The sequence below is a fragment of the Trifolium pratense genome, linkage group LG2 (genome assembly GCF_020283565.1).
Source record: "Trifolium pratense cultivar HEN17-A07 linkage group LG2, ARS_RC_1.1, whole genome shotgun sequence".
Lineage (NCBI taxonomy): Eukaryota > Viridiplantae > Streptophyta > Magnoliopsida > Fabales > Fabaceae > Trifolium > Trifolium pratense.
The window spans coordinates 8283688-8308131 of NC_060060.1; the positions used below are offsets into that span (position 1 = coordinate 8283688).

The window sequence follows — 24444 nt, forward strand, 5'->3', positions numbered from 1 at the left end:
CACAACTGCATCGTTCAAATTCCTTAGACTCGCAACTGATGCTTCCTTCTGCATTGAGATAGAGAATAATCTCGGGAAATGATCGCGTAACGAAACTTCTCCCACCCATATATCCTCCCAAAAACTTGTTTGTTCTCCATTACCCATCTTTCTAACCACATGTTCAGAAAACCAATTATGATCAAGATTAGTACCGATCGAGCAAATATCTCTCCACCAAGATGAGGAGAACCAAGGTTTACACTCTTCACCCAAATCAACCTTTCCAATTACCGTATTCCCGTATTTTTCCCTAATAACATCTTTCCACAGCGAATGATCATCCTTTAGCAGTCTCCAACGCCATTTGGACAACAAACTAATATTCACCGCTCTAATATCTCTAACTCCTAACCCTCCACAACTTCTCGGTTGACAAACCACATCCCATTTGACCCAATTAATCTGTTTCCTTCCTCCTCTACCTCCCCACAAGAATTCCCGCTGAATACGTCTAATAATTTTCCACACCTGTACAGGTATTTTTAATAAAGAAAGGTAGAAAATGGGAATAGCATTAAGAACAGAGTTCAACAGAATAATTCGGCCTCCAAGACTCACAAACTTGTTATTACAACACCTTGAAAAAATAAATCGGTGGAAATTCTGAGAATCTTCAATGTCATTATACTAGAACATCGACCCGTGCGGTGCACGGGTCTAATTAGTTGTAAGTTATATAATGATTAAATAAGATATGATAATTCCAATAATACAAGGTATATGAAAAAAGTTGAGTAACATTAAACGATAGTTCAACAATTATTTTGGAAAAATATTCATACAAAGAAAATTATGTTATATTGCGGATGATTTTCTTATAGACCACATTCGAAGTCTTAGTCGTATCTTCACCGTCGTCATCGATGATCAATATTTTTAATCATTTTCTAGAAGTAACTCTTGAAATTGCAACATACAACTGACCATGTGAAAACACTTGCGACGGAAGATATATCCCAACATGCTTTAAAGATTGTTCCTGATTCTTATTAATAGTCATTGCAAAAGAAATCATTATAGGAAATTGTCTCCGTTGAAATTTAAAAAGAATTCTCACGTCAGATGGTGTCATAGAAAATCTAGGTATGAAAACTTGATCACCAATATTACTTCCTGAAATAATTTTTCCTTCAAGAGCACGTTTTCCCAATCTCGTAATAATAAGTTTTGTTCTATTGCATAATCCTAATTTTTGATTCAAATTTCTTAATAGCATAACTGGAGCTACAACTTTAAGTCTCAACTTGTGATTTGGAAGTCCTAGCGTAGAAATCGTGTTAAAAAATTCGGGAGTATGAACATCATCCACTGTTTGACCGTCTACATTTTGTGTGAGTGGAGTATCATAACTCAAATATGTTTTTTCTTCACCATGAATTAAATCCAACATATAATCATTTATTGTGTCGACTATTGAATTTTTAGGAGCTAGTATAGCTCTATTTTGGAAATACGTTATATCGTTCATGTTTTGTAAAAGTTGGGGATAGGTGCTTTCAACGATAGAAGCAAGAGGATCACCTGAATTTGGAATCAATAAATCTGATGGAATGTCAAGTTCTAAATCATCGTCGTTGTCATCTCCAATTTCTCCATCGCCAACACCCAAAACTCATTCAAAAAACAATCTTCTTTGTTCAACGTTTACACTCGAAGTACCACCGAGAAGCCTCATGTTTTTACTCAATGTTAAACCTTTACAAAAATTCCAAAGAACCGAAGAATTAATAGAAGCATGAACAACTTCTGGCCTTGTACCTTTGGGTATTACTGATAGAATTTGTTTAAAATCTCCGCCAAAAACAACAACTTTTCCACCGAAGGGAACATGTTTATTTTTTTCATCAACAGACTTGAGAATATATTTTAAAGTTTGATCAACAGCTTCGAAACAGTGTTTGTGCATCATTGGTGCTTCATCCCATATAATGAGTTTTGCTTTTTGTATTAATAGCGCTAAAGAGCTTTTAGGAACTATGGTACATGTTGAAAACTCGTCAACATTTAGAGGAATACAAAACCTTGAATGTGTTGTTCTACCGCCAGGTATAAGCAATGCAGCGATCCCACTTGAGGCAACTGTTAAAACTATCTCACCTTTTGAGCGTAATGCGGCTGACATGGCCCTCTAGATAAATGTCCTCTCTGTACCGCCATAACCATAAAGATAAAACACACCAGGTTTGTTTTCGTTAACTCTTGTAATGATTGTGTCATATACTTTACGTTGCTCTAAAGTCATAGTTGACATCAATCTAATACGTTCTTCAGCTACTGATTTTCTGTTATAATTCAATTCGTCGTGTATTAAACTATTTTGTATATCAGGAACTAATAATATGTCTGCTCTAGGCATTAAAGGATATTCTTTTAAACTCTTCCCACAACTACGTAACATCATCTCAATATCTGCTAGTGCATATTGTATTAATTGATCATCGGTTAATATTAAATCTGCAATGTTAAAATCAAAATAATGAATGTGATTAGTGACATGACTATAGTTGTGTTTGGTTGTATTGCAAAAAAAAAAATTGATTTAGCAGAATTGAGTTTGATAATAACTTTCCAAATCACACGTGATAATAACGTTCCAAATCTCACATGATAATTATTCTCTAAATTTTTGATCCGGTAGAAAAAAAAACGTTGATCAGGAAAGACATAAAAATATTTCGTGATGAATAATATAGTCAACAATAATTTTGATATGATATACTTTTAAAATTGATGGTGCTTATCAATTATTGCACATAATTTTATTCACAATTGCACATAATCATAATATATTCAAGTTTTTTTTACTCACTTACCAGAAATGCCACCAACCACCTTATAACCAGGCCACGTTATAACCTATAAAAGTCCTCTAATGTGTGTGCTCATGACATGGTGATTGATTTTTGAGAATGTCTGCAAATTTATAGTAGTCTAGTTATGATGTGTTGATTGAGTGAATATTACCCTTAAACAGGAGAGTCGGTGAGGGTCTGAAGAGATTAAGTATGGTCAATCTTTGTTTGATGCTCTTTGTTTTGCCTAAATTTGAAACTGTGTGTATTTGAATCATGACGAAATTGATCATTGAATTATTATGCAAATTACGTCTAACTTGATTGGGTTTGAGTTTGTCTAGCCAAATGGATTGAGGTAGTGTTTTGTTTTCTTAGAGATTGAGATATTCCTTGAGGACAAGGAAAAGTTCAAGTTTGGGGTTGTGATGACGTTAGTCATTACATGGAAATAAAGACCATTTTCAAGTGTTTTTTTAGAGGTTTTTGAACTAAATCATGAAGAATAAGACAGTGATTTGAAGCTACATGCAAAGGAAGATAGCAGATGAAAATTGGTGGAATTTGAAGTATTTTTGCGCCTGGGGCGGAATTATTTGCGCTTGGGGCGGAAACATTGCTGAAGAAGCTGGTTTGCTCTCTAAATTTTTTGATCAGTTCTATTAAAGGGAAACATCAGATCTGGATCCATATCGAATTTTTACACTAAGAACAACATTTGGAGCGATTTTGGAAGATCAAGAGCGACCAAGCAAGGATTCCAGTGTGGAAACACATCAAGATTCTTCTTGTAATCATGCTTTCTTTCATTTTAATTGATGTAATTTCTGAATTTGCAATGTCTAGCTAAATTCTCATGATTGGTCCTTAGGTGATTCTAATTACTTTTGATCTTGAATTATGTGATTGTCATATGATATGATTAATGAATTACGAAGTTAGTTTCTATTGATTGTTCTTTGTTCTTAATGCTTTACATGATCTGATCAATTGTGTGATGATTTCAATTGTTTGTTTTACCATGAAAATGGGAATAAATCATTGATCTAGGAATAATTAATCAATTAACTATCACTTAAGACATTTCGGATTGTTAATTGAGATTTTATGATTAAAGTTTTTCTTCCTCACATGATCATAGGTCTTACTAAGACATTAGGGATTGATGATCATGAGAGAGGATTATGTTACCAAGACATTGGGCATAATCACTTGTGTTTTAATCAAATCATGAAACTAATTTGAATAATTCGTTATCATACATGACATTACCAAGAGAAATAGTAATTAGATGACCCAAAAAGGACCAATCGCTTTTCTTACATCAATCTAAACACTAAAGCAATTCCAAAGTTTAAAAATTTAAACTTGAAACCAAACAAGACCCCCCTTTACAATTTATGTCAATTTACATAAGTATGTCTTCAATTTACAATTGATTTACAACAATCCCTGCGGAAAGAACGATTTTATTATACTACTTGACGGCTATTTAGTACACTTGCTAAATTTTCATCAAGTTTTTGGCGCCGTTGCCGGGGATTGTTGATTAAATCAACAAGGCAATTGATTCATACTTTTTAAATTTTATTGGTTTATTGATTAAGTTTTTGTTTATGTTAATTATAAAAAATATATATACAAAAATAAGTTCTGAATTTTATTTTCATTTTCATTCTTGTGTAGTGCAGTTGCTTCTTAAGGTATTTTCTGGTTGTTTATGCAAGGTAGGAAAGCAGCAAGAGAACTTATCTTTGATCCTGAAATAGAGAAAACAGCTAAAGCAAACAGAAAAGCAGTTCGGTTAGCCCGAGAGTTTGCCCGGTTAGCAGGAGTATTTCTATGAAGCTTGTGACTACACAGACCCACCAGGAGTATCTGAATCAGATAAGAGATTAAGGCTTTTCAAGTACTCGCTAATTGGAAGAGCTAAAGACTGGCTGGACACAATACCACCTAACACCATCACTACTTGGCAAGAGCTAGAAATGAAATTCATGGATAGGTACTTTCCAATTCATAAGTATCTTGACAGAAGAGCTGACATTACAAGTTTTGAGCAAGGAGACTCCGAAACATTATATGATGCATGGGAAAGATTCAAACTGTGCCTGAAAAAGTGTCCTAAGCATGGGCTCGATAGTCATACTCAAATGCAGCATTTCACACAAGGATTGAGAGCTCAAACTAGAATGTTTCTGGATGCATCAGCAGGTGGATCTTTGAAAAATAAAAATCAAGCTCAAGCTAGAGAGTTGGTGGAATCCATGGCTCAAAATGAATACAGAGTTGAAAATTATCGTGGTGCAAAGAAGAAGGCAGGCATGTTAGAGCTTGATACTCAAACTGCTCTCTTGGCCCAATCTACATTGATGAATTCTCAAATGGCAGCTGTGTTGAAACACATCACTAGCACTTCCAATTCCCAAATGCCAGTCATGGCAGCTAATGAAGTGAAATGTGATTTTTGTGGACAAGGACATGCTAATGGCCAATGTTTTCCTGAAGGGTCAGAAGAGGCAAAGTACCTAGCCAACTTCAAAAGGAACAACCCAAAGCACGATCCATATTCAAACACTTATAACCCAGGTTGGAGAGATCATCCAAACTTTGGTTGGGGAGGAAATCAAAACTCAAATCAATCTCAACAACAATCTTCTTCACAAAACTCTCAACAAAGGAGACCTTCTCAATTAGAGGATACACTTACTCAATTCATAAAGGTGACTCAAGGGAACTTCGAAGCTATGAAGGTTAGCCAAGATCAAATGAAAGCCAACCAAGATATTGCCAACAAAAATCATGAAGCTTCAATTAAGAACTTGGAAACTCAAGTTGGGCAACTGTCAAGGCAATTCGCGGCTACTCAAAATAATGGTTTTGAAAGTTCTACAAAGGATAATCCGAGGAATGAAAGTTGCAAGGTGATTAATTTGAGAAATAGAGTGGTTCCTTCACCTGAGATTGTAACGAAGAAAAAGAGTGAGTCTAGTGTTGAGGGAGTGAAAGAAAAAAATAATGTTGAGGGAGAAGTTGAAAATGAGAATGAGGGAGAAGTTGAAAATGAGTTGGAGAAAATGATTGAGATTGAGAAAGAGGAGTTAGTTGAAGATGAGAAAGATAAAAGAATTGAAAAACATAATGATGAGAAGTTAGTTGAAAAGAGAGGCAAGGGTGTAGAGAAGAAAGAAAGTTCTGTCCATGCCAAATTGCCATATCCGCGCAAGAAGAAGGCAAAGGCTAATGATCACCAACAATTCAAAAAGTTTATGAAGATGCTTCATGATCTCCAAATTAACATTCCTTTTGCTGAAGTGTTGGAACAGATGCCTGTCTATGCCAAATTCATGAAAGAACTTATGACAAAGAAGCGGAAACCCCTTGATGATGACACAGTAGAGATGACAGAGGAATGTAGTGCCATAATCCAAAAGAAACTTCCTCAAAAGAAGAAGGATCCTGGAAGCTTTACCATACCATGTTCAATAGGTAACATCTCCGTCGGTCGAGCTCTATGTGATTTAGGAGCTAGCATCAACCTAATGCCATTGTCAATGATGAAGAAGATACCCGGAGTTGTTGCAAAACCCACAAAGATGCAGCCCTCTTTAGCTGATCGTTCTATTGTACATCCTTACGGCGTACTTCATGATGTTTTGGTAAGAGTTGCTGAGTTTGTTTTTCCGGCTGATTTCGTCATCCTTGATATGGAAGATGATGCAGATGTAGAACCATTATTGTTGGGTAGACCATTCCTTGCTACCGGGAGAGCATTGATTGATGTGGAAATGGGAGAGCTTATGTTAAGGACACATGGAGAACAGGTGATGTTTAACGTGTTCAAAGCCATGAAGCATCATGATGATGAACCATAATGTTTTAAGATTGATGTGATAGAGGAGGTGGCTGAAGATGTGTTAATTGAAGAAACACCTTCATTTCCTTTAGAAAGAGTCATTGTAAATTCTATTGATGATCTAGAGGAGGAATGGGACAAAGAGATCGAAATATGTCTCCGCCAACTTGAATCATGTAAAGAAGAAGAGGCACAAAAAGATTTTGAAAATGTGTATGCTGTGGATGAGAAAGCTAGTGGTAGGGAGGACCTAAAAGTTACTATTCCGGAGTTGAAAGAGCTCCCCCCTCACTTAAAATATGTTTTCTTAGGAGAAGATGCTTCACAACCGGCAATCATAAGCAGCAGATTGAGTTCTTTGGAAGCAGAGAAACTAACTAGATTTTTGAGAGAAAATAAAGAAGCCATGGGTTGGAGCATCTCTGATTTGAAAGGGATTAGTCCCGGATTCTGTATGCATAAAATAAAAATGGAAGATGAATACAAACCTGTGGTGCAACCTTAAAGAAGACTAAATCCAACCATGAAAGAGGTGGTGAAGAAAGAGGTTCTTAAACTTCTAGAAGCTGGTATGATTTATCCAATCTCGGATAGTGCTTGGGTAAGTCCTGTCCATGTGGTCCCGAAAAAGGGTGGTATGACAGTTGTGAGAAATGAAAAAAATGAACTGATACCCACTCGCACCGTCACTGGGTGGCGGATGTGTATAGACTACAGGCGGTTGAACTCAACAACAAGGAAGGACCATTTTCCTCTTCCATTCATGGACCAAATGTTAGAAAGGCTTGCAGGGCAGGCCTATTATTGCTTTTTGGATGAATATTCTGGGTACAATCAGATTGTGGTAGACCTAGAGGATCAAGAGAAAACAGCTTTTACTTGCCCTTTTGGGGTATTCGCTTACCGGAAGATGCCTTTCGGGTTGTGCAATGCACCGGCCACATTCCAGCGGTGTATGCTTTCTATTTTTGCTGATATGATGGAGGACACAATTGAGGTATTTATGGATGATTTTTCTGTGTTTGGTAAGTCTTTTGATAAATGTTTAGCCAATTTGAATGCTGTATTGAAGAGATGCATAAGTACCAATTTAGTTTTAAAATGGGAAAAATGTCATTTTATGGTTAAATAAGGTATTGTGCTTGGACACAAAATCTCTTCAAAGGGCATTCAAGTTGACCAAGCAAAGATAGAGGTTATTAAGGAATTGCCCCCTCCCGTTAATGTTAAGGGAGTGAGAAGTTTTTTGAGTCATGCCGGTTTCTATCGGCGTTTCATCAAAGACTTTTCGAAGATAACAAAGTCTTTAAGTAACCTCCTTGTGAAGGAAAATGAATTTAAATTTGATGATGAATGTTTGAATGCTTTTGTTGTAATTAAAGAAAAGTTGGTCACCGCGCCCATAATCGTTGCACCTAATTGGGATCTTCCTTTTGAATTAATGTGTGATGCAAGTGATTATGCGGTTGAAGCGGTGCTTGGCCAACGACATGCGAAATTTTTCCATGCTATATATTATGCAAGCAAGGTTTTAAATGAAAACCAAATCAATTACACAACTACTGAAAAAGAGTTGCTTGCAATAGTATTCGCTTTGGAAAAATTTCGCTCTTATCTGATTGGATCGAAAGTTGTTGTTTTTTCAGATCACTCGGCACTTAAGTACCTCCTCACAAAAGGCGACTCAAAGCCTAGACTCTTGAGGTGGGTACTACTTTTGCAGGAATTTGATTTGGAGATAAAAGACAAGAAAGGTGTGGAGAATGTGGTCACTGACCATTTGTCAAGGTTAGAAAATCCAATGGTGACCACAAAAGAGAAGTGCATTAACGAAGAGTTCCCGGATGAAAAATTGCTGATGGTTTCTAAAAGGCCTTGGTTTGCTGACATGGCTAACTTCAAAGCAGGAAATGAAATTCCGGAGGACTATTCCTATCAACAAAAGAAGAAATTCTTTAGAGACGCTAACTTCTATTTTTGGGATGATCCATACCTATTTAAGGTGGGGCAAGATGGCTTGATCCGTAGATGTGTTGATGAAGAAGAGGCGCGAAGCATAATGTGGCATTGCCACAGTTCTCCATATGGTGGTCATCACAGTGGTCCACGAACAGCAGCAAAGGTGCTTCAAAGTGGTTTCTTTTGGCCGACACTGTTTGCGGATTGTGTAGAGTTTGCTAGAAGATGTGATAATTGCCAGAGGACCGGCAATGTTTCAAAGCGGGATGAGATGCCTCTAAACCAAATGCTCGAAGTAGAACCTTTTGATTGTTGGGGGATTGATTTCATGGGACCTTTTCCATCTTCACGGTCTAACCTTCATATATTGGTGTGTGTGGATTATGTTACAAAATGGGTGGAAGCTATTCCTTGCCAAGCAAATGATTCTCATACCGTGGTGAAGTTCCTTAAAGAAAATATTTTTACTCGGTTTGGGGTTCCTAGAATTCTCATTACTGATGGAGGCAAACATTTTTGTAACAAATACTTGGAGAATGTCCTGGAGAAATACAATGTCAAGCACAAGGTGGCCACTCCATACCATCCTCAGACAAGTGGACAAGTTGAAGTATCTAACCGGCAATTGAAACAAATTCTGGAGAAAACGATTTCTACTTCAAGGAAAGACTGGTCAATGAAGCTTAATGATACACTTTGGGCTTATAGAACCGCGTTCAAGACACACTTGGGGTTCTCTCCGTACCAACTAGTTTATGGCAAATCATGTCATCTACTGGTTGAGCTAGAACACAAGGCATATTGGGCTGTGAAATTTTTAAATTTTGATGCAGGTCTTGCAGATGAGAAAAGATTGCTTAAGCTGAATGAACTTGAAGAATGGCGGATGCAAGCGTATGAAAATGCTGTGATTTTTAAAGCAAGAACAAAGAAGTATCATGATAAAGGGATGGTAAGAAAGGAGTTTAAGAAAGGACAGCAAGTTTTGTTGTTCAATTCTCGCTTAAGGTTGTTCCCGGGTAAGCTGATGTCTCGGTGGTCTGGTCCATTTGTCATTAAGGAAGTTTTTCCACACGGGGCTGTGGAAATTTTTACACCAGGAGAGGAGGAGAAATCTTTCAAAGTAAATGGACAAAGACTTAAGTTTTATAAGGGAGGAGATTTTAATCGCCACAAGGTGGCAGTACTTTTCGAAGACCCTTGTGGTTTTGAGACCGTCAAGCTAATGACGCTAAAAGTAGCGCTGCTTGGGGGGCAACCCAAGGTTTTATTTAACCGTAATAGTTTTTCTTTTGATTTTTTGTGTTTTGCAGGTCAAATTGGAAAAAAGAGGAGTGTGAAAAGTGTCACAATCAGGAATTTACGCTTGGGGCACAAAAATTTCGCCTTAGGCGTAAGAAAGGAGCAGAAAAATTAAAATCCTGAGTGATTTGCGTTTGGGGCGGAAATATTGCGCCTAAGGCGCAAAAATATTGATGAAAAGCGGTTGCTCACTGTTTTGGCGTTTGGGGCGGAAAAATACTGATGAAAAGGAAAAATTCTGCACGTGAAACTCTTCATTCCAACACAAATTCATCTTTTCCAACACAAAATACCTTACCCATATTCAAGAAATTCAATTCCCTCATCCTAATCTCTCCCAAACTCACTAAAACCAACAATTCTCACCAAAACACCATCCAAAACCTCTTTCTTTTCATTATCCTCCTCACCAACCACCAAATCTCTACCTTCTTCATATTCAAAACCCCAAGAACCCACCATTAAACCTACATCAAATTCCATCCAAAACCACCATAAATCTTCATCTTCTTCATCAATAACCACCACAAACCTCATCTAACAACCACTACCCTCACCAATCCTTACATCTTTCACCCTAAAACCATAATTCCCAAAACCTCACCTTCACAAAATTTCCAAAAAGGTTGCAAAAAATTTTCTCACCATGAGGAACATCTTCAAAAAATCTTCAAAAGACAAAGAAATTGAAGTTGGTTCTTCAAAATCAAGATCGAAGGAAGTGAAAAAAAGGAGAGTAGCACGAACTCCTACACCGTCACCTTCACCTTCTCCTCCACCATCACCGCCTAGAGAGCAATCACCACCTCCTCCACCACCGGTTGTGACTAAAATTCCTCGATCACGCTTTATTCGTCAAACGGCTTTCACTCGGTATCAGACTCTCCAAAATAAGGATTTCAAACCCGAAAGGCGCCTCACGGATGAAGTGTTAGCATATCCTCTAATTGAAGCAGAATTCCGCAACAGACAATGGTATGAATTTAATTTTTGTCTTAGGTCTGGGAATCGTACTATGGCATTAGAATTTTTGAGTAATGCATGGCGAGTGAAAAGTGTGTCATCGCGAATTGCTAAAGTACGCGGGGTAGATGTAGACTACTCACCGGAAGCTATCAATAGGGTGTTTCATTTTATTGTTCCTGAATTTTGTGTTTTGAAACATAGACGTGAGAATAGGGCAACCATGGCATCGGATAAACGGGAGGCATTAAAATCTCAGTTGACCGCACCTGGAAGTGTATGGGTGAGACCATCTAGACAGCTCCCACCCCAGCGGTTTAAAACCGCTCATTTGTTGGATATTCCACGGATTTGGGCGGAATTTTGGCTAAACAATGTGGAGCCAAGTGGGAACAATTCTGAGATTGCAATGGATGTAGGGCTAGCACTTCAAGCCATCTTGCTAAGTGAAGACATAGATTTGGGCACAATTTTGAGTGATGATTTGGCTTCACTTATCTAGAAAGATTCGGGTTCATATAGTCTGACACATCTTTGTTTGATCACAAAACTTTGTCGTGATCAAAATGTTACTGCTTTTAATGATGATCATATAGAAGAACCTAGAAAAGTCACTACGGCTTTTGTGAGAGATGTTAGAAGAAAAACTTTTGGGAAGACATTCATTCCGTTTGCCGATGTGGATGATGTGATGGACTACACGGTTGAGGGAGGAGGTGAAGAAAGGGAGGAAAATGTTGAAAATATGATGCACCATGAAATGCCACAAGCTCTGGAAATGGAGAGTTTTCCAGCTCCGCAATATGATGCGAATGTTCTTGCGGATATGGTGTGGAAGATGGATTATGGATATGAGCACTCAACAGGGGATTGATATGGCTGACCACTATGACACTTCATTCGCCTTATGGCAAGAATCCATGCGTTACCGAGAGCAAGTCCCGGCATATTTCTATCCTAGATATCCAACAATGCATGATTTTGATGAAGCCTATAATCAAAGAGTTAGGAGCATGGCAGCTACACATGAAGTGAACCGTGCCACCTACATTCGCCAAAGGAGGGCAGCTGGCCTTCCGGATGAAGGAGGGTCTTCCTCAATGCAATTTCCTGAAAACTTACCTCGTTTTGATCATGATCATAACATGCCTGAGCAGGATTGAGGTTTTGTGCCATTCATCTTTACTTTCCTTCTCCTCCTCTATGAATTCTTTTTGGCCTGTTTGTTATGTTCTTTTGTTGAAATTGTTGTGTAACACCCAGAACTAACTACCCTTAAAAACGTGATCTTAAAAACTTTTTAAAGATAAGTAGCCGGAGCGCTACGGAAAACATTTTATAAAACGATCGTGCACATGACACGAAACGTCGCAGCGGAAAACATTAAATAAAGGATTTTCAAAGTAATGAACAAAATAGTTTAAAGGATAAATCATTTACATAAAACATAAGTTAAGATGTTCGCATCGATATACGACGGAATACAAACGATCCCCGACTCGATGTTACAAAATACCAGAGCACTAATATACATCACAACCCAACTAAACTTAACAAAACTATACAAAGGTAGCCTACACTAGCTCCTCACCAAAAGTGCTCCACACCAAAACGATCTGCAGCTAAAGCTCGATCGAAAACTCGACCTGAATACCTGAACCCCCAAAGGTCCAGCACATAACAATTAGGTAGAGAGTTAGTAAACATAATCACATACATATGAATATAGAAACGCACCTATATTCAACCTATCACGTATTACTAACTCACACACATACCTCAATAAGTAATACACCAGATAACACATACTCACAAATACACAACCAGATAGTTTCACGTCGTTTCGGACAACACAAAGAACTCACGTAACACATAACACATAATTGCACATTTACTCAAATGCGACTAATGCCAAACATTCAATGTCATGCCAACCTAGACACGACTAATGCATGTGGTACCATCTTCTTTATCAAGGAACTTACCATTGATATCCTTCTTTATTGGACAAGTCCAATATCCTTCTTTATCAGACAAGTCTGATATCCCTAAATAATGCATGAATTTATGAATGTCATGCATTTGCCAAACATATGATAATCACTTAGCACGAAGCTACTGCTCGCTACATGGATAACATAATCCATTAAACTTCTTTATCAGACAAACTGATATTCTTCTTTATCGGACAACCCGATATACAAAAATACATATACTTCTTTGACATTTTATATAAATGCCATCACACAACACAATTATTAAACATACTTTAAACTGCAACTTATCGCATACACGTACAATCATATAACGATTAACCATAAGCATTAACAGCATCAACGTGTATCAACAATCATGTAAGGATACCCTTAAACCATGTTACAAGTGTCTAATTACACTTATAAACATCAACAAAAATTGTTGTCGCAGAGGCCTTCGCTAAGCGAAGCCTCAGCGAGACATGGCGAACCTCACCAGGAAGTCACCTGCTCATGGCGAGCATTGGCGAGCTTCAGCGAACATGTTCGCTACAGCGAACTCCTGGTCGCTTAGCGAACTACACCAGAAAAATATCTGTTCTTGAGTTTCAATAAGGCGGTTTAACATTGGATTCAACCAAAAATTCATCTAGACATGTTATAAATTCTTATAAACAGCTATTTCAAGCATATATGGTATCAAGGAACATTAATCATCCCTTCCAAACATCCAAATACATCAAACAATCAAAATCATGCCAATTTCTTGCAAAATAAGCAAAGTTGCACAAACATGCAAAACCATCATCAAACATATACATATTCCCTCCTAGATGTTCATTAAGCATACTAAGATGAAAAGACATGTTTATGATAAAGAAACTTCACTCAAACCCCAAAGAAATTGGGTGAGAGAGTTTGGGAATGGAGGCTAGACACCTCCCCTCTCTTGGATCACCCAAGCTTATGCTTAACCACTCTCACCTTGGATTGAATGATGATTCTTGGCCTCTAAATCTCTTCTCCTTGCTCGTGTTCTTCTTCTTGCTCTCCTAGGGTTTTGCTCTTGCTTCTAAGCTTACAAACTTCTAACTTCTCATGAAAAACAAGTTGTGATACTATTCATGGGTTTGACTTGGTTACTTATACCACTCTCTATTGGTCTTGAACCAAGCCCAATGGCTTAGGCCCATTAAGCTCTATCACACGCCCCAAGCCCACTAACATGGCAAAGGTTTCGCTCACAAACTTATGTTCGCGATAAATAATTATACGTCGCGTAAATAAATATTTAACACTAACCCAAAATATATGCAAATATATAAAATATCGATTTACTAAAAATCGGGTCGTTACATGTTGCATGCTTGATTTTGGTCTATATAAGTACTTGAGCTAGTCGTTTTGTTTTCTTTGAATGTCTTAGTCTTTTTGAAAACCTCACACTATTTGAAATTTGTTTGGCTATCATCTTGGATTCAAAATTGTTGACCAAATGCGTGATATGAATTTGTGATGTTTTTGATTGTTTCTTATGCATCATAGTGATAATTTAGGCAAAGCTTAGGGACTCTCACAAATATTGACCATAGTTTAATCCAGCAAAACCGTGAGATTTTGAGCCCAAACACTGATTTCTTTTGATGATTATGAGAATTCCACACTTAGCTATGTCTCTAGAATTTGCGCATGTTCTCTTTAATTGATTTATTGTTGTGATGTACACACGAGGCAAGTTGTTTGGTACCTTGAGCCTGTTCTAGCCACCTTTATCATTGCTTATCCTTTGTTTAACCCCTTTTGAGCTTAAAGAAAAATGTTTTGTTTGTTATCTGACCCAAGTTATCAAAATAATATATAAAAAAAAATGATTTTCTTGGAGAATTAGATACCTTTAGTGGTTTTTGCACAATGCATGTCACTAAGTTTGGAGTTGCTTTTGGAATTAGCAACAACTTAAGTTTGGGGTGGGTATACTAGAGAACTAAAAAAAAAATTATGAAAGAAAAATTCAAAAGTTCACCGAGAAAAGAAGTTCGAAAAAAAAAAAAAGAAAGAAAAAAAATAATCATGGTGATCTTCTTGAAAACAAAAAGAATTCCTTGAAAGAAAATTTTGTGAAAGAAAATTGTTCTCTAGTATCAATTCTTACAAAGTAGGGTGGGGTGTTGTATCTATTCAATTTAGTGGTATCTAACTTCAAGTTTTTTTTACTCACTTACCAGAAATGCCATCAACCACCTTATAACCAGGCCACATTATAACCTATAAAAGTCCTCTAATGTGTGTGCTCATGACATGGTGATTGATTTTTGAGAATGTCTGCAAATTTATAGTAGTCTAGTTATGATGTGTTGATTGAGTGAATATTACCCTTAAACAGGAGAGTCGGTGTATAACACCCCGAACTAACTACCCTTAAAAACGTGATCTTAAAAACTTTTTAAAGATAAGTAGCCGGAGCGCTACGGAAAAACATTTTCAAAAACGATCGTGCACATGACACGAAACGTCGCAGCGGAAAACATAACATAAAGGATTTTCAAAGCAATGAACAAAATAGTTCAAAAGATAATTCATTAACATAAAACATAAGTTAAGATGTTCGCATCGATATACGACGGAATACAAACGATCCCCGACTCGATGTTACAACATACCAGAGCACTAATATACATCACAACCAAACTAACTTAACAAAACTATACAAAGGTAGCCTACACTAGCTCCTCACCAAAAGTGCTCCACACAAAAACGATCTACAGCTAAAGCTCGATCGAAACCTCGACCTGAATACCTGAACCCCCAAAGGTCCAGCACATAACAAATAGGTAGAGAGTTAGTAAACATAATCACATACATACGAATATAGAAACGCACCTATATTCAACCTATCACATATTACTAACTCACACACATGCTTCCATAAGCAACACACCAGATAACACATACTCACAAATACACAACCAGATAGTTTCGCGTCGTTTCGGACCACACAAAGAACTCACATAACACATAACACATAATTGCACATTTACTCAAATGCGACTAATGCCAAACATTCAATGTCATGCCAACCTAGACACGACTAATGCATGTGGTACCATCTTCTTTATCAAGGAACTTACCATTGATATCCTTCTTTATTGGACAAGTCCAATATCCTTCTTTATCAGACGAGTCTGATATCCCTAAATAATGCATGAATTTATGAATGCCATGCATTTACCAAACATATGATAATCACTTAGCACGAAGCTACTGCTCACTACATGGATAACATAATCCATTAAACTTCTTTATCAGACAAACTGATATTCTTCTTTATCGGACAACCCGATATACAAAAATACATATACTTCTTTGACATTTTATATAAATGCCATTACACAACACAATTATTAAACATATAATAATTCCAAACCAAAACGAAACCAAATACATGGATACACACACTTTACAAACATTAACAAAATTGCTGTCACAGAGCTGTTCGCTGAGCGAATCCGTAGCGAACCCGTAGCGAACACGTAGCGAACACGTAGCGAACACGTAGCGAACACGTTCGCTGTAGCGAACAGGTAGCGAACTACATCAGAGGGTTACAGGTACATGGCGAACATGTAGCGAACACGTAGCGAACTTATTCGCTAAGCGAATCCGTAGCGAATCCGTAGCGAACTTATTCGCTAAGCGAATCCGTAGCGAATCCGTAGCGAACTACACCAGAAAATATCTGTTCTTGAGTTTCTAAGGCGGTTTAACATTGATTCCACTCAAAAATACATCTAAACATGTTATAAATGCATAACAAGTGATCAATCATGTATATACCATACATATATACATGAATCAACAATCAAAAACACCAAAACACATCACACATACAAAATCATGTCAATTTCTTGCAAAATAAGCAAAGTTGCATAAACATGCAAAACCATCATCAAACATAAACATATTCCCTCCTAGATGTTCATTAAGCATACTAAGATGAAAAGACATGTTTATGATAAAGAAACTTCACCCAAAACCCCAAAGAAATTGGATGAGAGAGTTTAGGAATGGAGGCTAGACACCTCCCCTCTCTTGGATCACCCAAGCTTATGCTTAACCACTCTCACCTTAGATTGAAAGATGATTCTTGGCCTCTAAATCTCTTCTCCTTGCTTGTGTTCTTCTTCTTGCTCTCCTAGGGTTCTTGCTTTGCTTCTAAGCTTACAAACCTCACTTCTCATGAAAAATGAATTGTGAAACTATTCATGGCTTTGACTTGGTTACTTATACTACTCTCCAATTCTCTTGGTTCAAGCCCAACTTGCCTAAGCCCACTAAGCTTCTATCACACGCCCAAGCCCACTAACACGACAAAGGTTTCGCTCACAAACTTATGTTCGCGATAAATAATAATAGGTCGCGTAAATAAATATTTAACACTAACCCAAAATATATGCAAATATATAAAATATCGATTTACTGAAAATCGGGTCATTACAACTCTACCCCCCTTAAAAGAATTTCGCCCTCGAAATTACCTAAGAGATAAAACAGAGAACGAACCCTCAACGCGGCATCTTCGGTTTCTTGCATACCGGACTCTTGTGACCTTCCTCGCCACAATTGAAACAAAACACTTTCACCCGACAAGCATCGGCCTTGTGCCCAAACTGTCCACAACTGAAACACTTGTCGCTTTTCCTCGGGCAATCATATGACATATGACCCCGCTCTCCACATTTGTAACAACTTCCACTTCCTTGCTTCTTCTTTCCATTTCCATTACCCTTGTTCTCATACGGTTTACCACGATCCAAACCTTTTCCTTTCCTATCATTCAGAACCTTATAGTAGTTGGTCTTGGCTTTGCTATCTTCATCACAAATCCTTGCCTTGGTCATAAGGGTCGGAAAATCCCTGATTTCAGAAAATCCAATCAAAAGCTTGATATCCGGACGAAGTCCACTCTCGAACTTGACACACTTATCCTCTTCGGCTTCCACCGTGTTGTAGTGTGGACTAAACACACACAAAGCTTCAAACTTAGCTGTATACTCGGCGACCGATAAATTTCCTTGCTTGAGCTCCATGAACTCGATCACTTTCTTATTCTTCACATCAGCCGGAAAGTACTTCCTTAAAAATTCCCTTTTGAAAGTTTCCCAAACAATAGCAACACCGTCCACTCCAATCCTGAGTTTCACATTCCTCCACCAAACGATTGCCTCCTCTCTAAGGGCATAAGTTCCCAAAGTAGTCTTGTTCTCCTCAGAACAACACATTGCTTCAAAGATGATCTCCACCTCATCTAACCACTTGATAGCCCCCTCCGGGTTATAGCCTCCGGTAAACAGAGTTGGTTTATGCGACATAAACCTTTCCAATCTTTTCTCACTATCCCTTCCCGGGTCATTATCCCTTACCACCAATGTAGTCAAAGCAGTCAAAGCTTGTGCAATCTGAGCGTTGGTCCTAGCAGCAGCCATGATTCCTGAACGAATCACAACTCAACGTTAGAATGTATTAACAGTGTACCCAACACATGCTTCATACAAGAGAAAGAAAATCCTAATGGCTCACATGAACCGACCTGCTCTGATACCAACTATTATAACACCCCGAACTAACTACCCTTAAAAACGTGATCTTAAAAACTTTTTAAAGATAAGTAGCCGGAGCGCTACGGAAAAACATTTTCAAAAACGATCGTGCACATGACACGAAACGTCGCAGCGGAAAACATAACATAAAGGATTTTCAAAGCAATGAACAAAATAGTTCAAAAGATAATTCATTAACATAAAACATAAGTTAAGATGTTCGCATCGATATACGACGAAATACAAACGATCCCCGACTCGATGTTACAACATACCAGAGCACTAATATACATCACAACCAAACTAACTTAACAAAACTATACAAAGGTAGCCTACACTAGCTCCTCACCAAAAGTGCTCCACACAAAAACGATCTACAGCTAAAGCTCGATCGAAACCTCGACCTGAATACCTGAACCCCCAAAGGTCCAGCACATAACAAATAGGTAGAGAGTTAGTAAACATAATCACATACATACGAATATAGAAACGCACCTATATTCAACCTATCACATATTACTAACTCACACACATGCTTCCATAAGCAACACACCAGATAACACATACTCACAAATACACAACCAGATAGTTTCGCGTCGTTTCGGACCACACAAAGAACTCACATAACACATAACACATAATTGCACATTTACTCAAATGCGACTAATGCCAAACATTCAATGTCATGCCAACCTAGACACGACTAATGCATGTGGTACCATCTTCTTTATCAAGGAACTTACCATTGATATCCTTCTTTATTGGACAAGTCCAATATCCTTCTTTATCAGACGAGTCTGATATCCCTAAATAATGCATGAATTTATGAATGCCATGCATTTACCAAACATATGATAATCACTTAGCACGAAGCTACTGCTCACTACATGGATAACATAATCCATTAAACTTCTTTATCAGACAAACTGATATTCTTCTTTATCGGACAACCCGATATACAAAAATACATATACTTCTTTGACATTTTATATAAATGCCATTACACAACACAATTATTAAACATATAATAATTCCAAACCAAAACGAAACCAAATACATGGATACACACACTTTACAAACATTAACAAAATTGCTGTCACAGAGCTGTTCGCTGAGCGAATCCGTAGCGAACCCGTAGCGAACACGTAGCGAACACGTAGCGAACACGTAGCGAACACGTTCGCTGTAGCGAACAGGTAGCGAACTACATCAGAGGGTTACAGGTACATGGCGAACATGTAGCGAACACGTAGCGAACTTATTCGCTAAGCGAATCCGTAGCGAATCCGTAGCGAACTTATTCGCTAAGCGAATCCGTAGCGAATCCGTAGCGAACTACACCAGAAAATATCTGTTCTTGAGTTTCTAAGGCGGTTTAACATTGATTCCACTCAAAAATACATCTAAACATGTTATAAATGCATAACAAGTGATCAATCATGTATATACCATACATATATACATGAATCAACAATCAAAAACACCAAAACACATCACACATACAAAATCATGTCAATTTCTTGCAAAATAAGCAAAGTTGCATAAACATGCAAAACCATCATCAAACATAAACATATTCCCTCCTAGATGTTCATTAAGCATACTAAGATGAAAAGACATGTTTATGATAAAGAAACTTCACCCAAAACCCCAAAGAAATTGGATGAGAGAGTTTAGGAATGGAGGCTAGACACCTCCCCTCTCTTGGATCACCCAAGCTTATGCTTAACCACTCTCACCTTAGATTGAAAGATGATTCTTGGCCTCTAAATCTCTTCTCCTTGCTTGTGTTCTTCTTCTTGCTCTCCTAGGGTTCTTGCTTTGCTTCTAAGCTTACAAACCTCACTTCTCATGAAAAATGAATTGTGAAACTATTCATGGCTTTGACTTGGTTACTTATACTACTCTCCAATTCTCTTGGTTCAAGCCCAACTTGCCTAAGCCCACTAAGCTTCTATCACACGCCCAAGCCCACTAACACGACAAAGGTTTCGCTCACAAACTTATGTTCGCGATAAATAATAATAGGTCGCGTAAATAAATATTTAACACTAACCCAAAATATATGCAAATATATAAAATATCGATTTACTGAAAATCGGGTCATTACACGGTGAGGGTCTGAAGAGATTAAGTATGGTCAATCTTTGTTTGATGCTCTTTGTTTTGCCTAAATTTGAAACTGTGTGTATTTGAATCATGACGAAATTGATCATTGAATTATTATGCAAATTACATCTAACTTGATTGGGTTTGAGTTTGTCTAGCCAAATGGATTGAGGTAGTGTTTTATTTTCTTAGAGATTGAGATATTCCTTGAGGACAAGGAAAAGTTCAAGTTTGGGGTTGTGATGACGTTAGTCATTACATGGAAATAAAGACCATTTTCAAGTGTTTTTTTTAGAGGTTTTTGACCTAAATCATGAAGAATAAGACACTGATTTGAAACTACATGCAAAGGAAGATAGCAGATGAAAATTGGTGGAATTTGAAGTATTTTTGCGCCTGGGGCGGAATTATTTGCGCCTAGGGCGGAAACATTGCTGAAGAAGCTGGTTTGCTCTCTGTTTTGCCGTTTCAGGCGAAATTTTGGTGCCTGGGGCGAAACTGCTTGCGCCTGGGGCGGAAATTCTGTGCCTCAGGCGGAAAACGTTATTTTTTGATCAGTTCTATTAAAGGGAAACATCAGATCTGGATCCATATCGAATTTTTACACTAAGAACAGCATTTGGAGCGATTTTGGAAGATCAAGAGCGACCAAGCAAGGATTCCAGTGTGGAAACACATCAAGATTCTTCTTGTAATCATGCTTTCTTTCATTTTAATTGATGTAATTTCTGAATTTGCAATGTCTAGCTAAATTCTCATGATTGGTCCTTAGGTGATTCTAATTACTTTTGTTCTTGAATTATGTGATTGTCATATGATATGATTAATGAATTACGAAGTTAGTTTCTATTGATTGTTCTTTGTTCTTAATGCTTTACATGATCTGATCAATTGTGTGATGATTTCAATTGTTTGTTTTACCATGAAAATGGGAATAAATCATCGATCTAGGAATAATTAATCAATTAACTATCACTTAAGACATTTCGGATTGTTAATTGAGATTTTATGATTAAAGTTTTTCTTCCTCACATGATCACAGGTCTTACTAAGACATTAGGGATTGATGATCATGAGAGAGGATTATGTTACCAAGACATTGGGCATAATCACTTGTGTTTTAATCAAATCATGAAACTAATTTGAATAATTCGTTATCATACATGACATTACCAAGAGAAATAGTAATTAGATGACCCAAAAAGGACCAATCGCTTTTCTTACATCAATCTAAACACTAAAGCAATTCCAAAGTTTAAAAATTTAAACTTGAAACCAAACAAGACCCCCCTTTACAATTTATGTCAATTTACATAAGTATGTCTTCAATTTACAATTGATTTACAACAATCCCTGCGGAAAGAACGATTTTATTATACTACTTGATGGCTATTTAGTACACTTGCTAAATTTTCATCAGTATACTTGCCATAGTGGGTGGAAATATTGTCGGGTTGCGGGTTCGAATCCTAATCAAGACAAAATTGTATTATTTTTTAATAAAAATTGCAAGATAAAATGGAGGGAAAACAGGGAAAACAAATTAGGGTTTAGGGTTTGCTTGTGTATACAAAGTTGTAATATAAAAGATATGCAGGGGTCGGAATTCGAAATTCGGTCATCTCACTTATATCAACTTTTATATAAACTTTTCTTTAAATATTTTCTTCGAACTTTGGACCTTTTAAATTTACTATTTTAATTTTAGTCTTATTTCATTACAAAGGTTTACATAACATGATTCAAATAGTTTGTCAAAAAAAATATGTTTCAAATAGTTTTTTTTATGACATATCATTATTAAAATCTTAAAATATTATTACTTTAATAATTTAATTATTTACTCTAATAAAAAAGTTTTAAATTACTAGAACTTTGACCCATGCGGTGCATGGGTCATGCGGTGCATGAGTCTAATTAGCTGTAATATGTAACAATAAAAAATAAAATACAAAAATTATAAGAGCATTTTCAATAAGAGTATTATAGGGAATTTCATGGACTAATTATTCTATATTTGCAATTTAGGTGGGCTAATTTAGCTTCTTCAAAACAAAATTATTCTATATTTGTTTATGTGCTTATTTTATATTTTATATTTTATATATTTTATAAATAATTTTGGAACCCCATCGTTTTGTTTACTTGTTAAAAAATTGATGATAATTAAAGGTTAAAAAAAAATTAAAGACATAATCAAGAACATAAACTTAAGTAGACATCCATAAATAAATAAAAATTGTGATTAATTCCGCCGTTCAAATTTATTAAAAACGGGGTTAACATAATAGGATTCCTAAATTCTTTCATAATTGACGCACATGTTTTAGCGGTTGAAATGTTTTATTTTAAGTAAGGGATGCAGGTTCGATTCCTATCGTAGACAAAATCTATATTTTTTTTAATATAAAACTGCAATAAAAAGAAAGAGAAAATGAGAGGGGGGAAAATTTGGTTTAGTGTTAGCTTATGTTAGCAAGCTTATAATATAAAAGATAAGAGATTATCGGTTTTTAATTGTTTAAATTCTGTAATGAAAATTGATGGTGCTTAATTGTCGTATGAAATCTTTCCTATGAAAGTTGATGGAGCTTAACACTTTGTGGACATAATTTAAATCACAAATGGTCTGCTAATGCATATTGTATCAATTGATTATCGGTTAATATTAAATCTTCAATGTTAAAATCAAATAATGAATGTGATTAGTGACATGATCATGGTTGTGTTTGGTTGTATCGCAAAAAAAAATTGATTTAGCAGAATTGAGTTTGATAATAACTTTTCAAATTACACGTGATAATAACTTTCCAAATCTCACATGATAATTATTCTCCAAAATTTATGATCCGGTAGAAAAAAAAAATCATTGATCAGGAGAGACATAAAAATATTTCGTGATGAATAATATAGTCAACAATAACTTTGATATGATATACTTTTAAAATTGATGGTGCTTATCAATTATTGCACATAATTTTAATCATAATTGGTATACTTGTCGTAGTGGTTGAAAATATTACCTTGCATTGAAGGGTTGCAGGTTCAAATCCTAGTCAAGACAAAATTGTATTATTTTTTAATAAAAATTGCAAGATAAAATGAAGGGAAAACAGGAAAACAAATTAGGGTTTAGGGTTTGTTTGTGTATACAAGCTTATAATATAAAAGATTTCATCTGATTTAACAATATAATCGTTAATTTGAATTTATATATAAACCAATGTTTTAAGAACCGAACCGGAGGTCGAGCCGGTGTGGTCAATGGTTCATGGTTCAACTGGTTAGACCGGTTCAACCACTATTGAACCGTTTATATGAACCGTTCATATAATTTTCGTATCTGGTAGCTAATAAACAAATTATCAGTAACAGAATAACAAATACTTAGACATAAATTGACAAATTAACAAAATTTAGTTTTAAAGTGCATGATGTTCATAACAAAATTTAGAAAATAAACTTTAAATTGGTAAACAAAGCAACAAATTACTAAAATTGGTTCATAATAATTATTCTACTTCACATGTGATAAACAAACTAACAAAATAGGAACTTTAAAAACCTAAAACAAACAAAACACAAATTAGAACGGTTCCGGGCGGTTCGTACCGGTTTCAAGCGGTTTTTTTCCGGTTCTGCAGACTACCGGTTCTCAGCACTAGCCCGGACCGCTGCTGTGTCCGGTTCCCGGTTGAACTGGTTGAACCGGCCGGTCCGGTCCGGTTCTTAATGTAACACTCAAACCCATTATTTATATATTTCTACCTTTAGTAAAATCCTTCTCAAAATACGCGGCGGAAAATCAAAGTTTGTTATTATAAAAGTCATGGTTCGAGCATTACACT

The 24444-nt window shown here is 36.5% G+C and overlaps 1 protein-coding gene across 1 annotated transcript; it reads left to right on the plus strand.

Moving 5' to 3' along the window:
- Positions 1-4822: 4822 nt before the first annotated feature.
- On the plus strand, positions 4823-7195 carry LOC123904106. Its single transcript, XM_045953796.1, has 3 exons — positions 4823-5758; positions 5987-6658; positions 6719-7195. The coding sequence occupies exons 1-3, from the start codon at positions 4823-4825 to the stop codon at positions 7193-7195; spliced, it is 2085 nt and encodes a 694-aa protein (XP_045809752.1).
- Positions 7196-24444: the final 17249 nt, after the last annotated feature.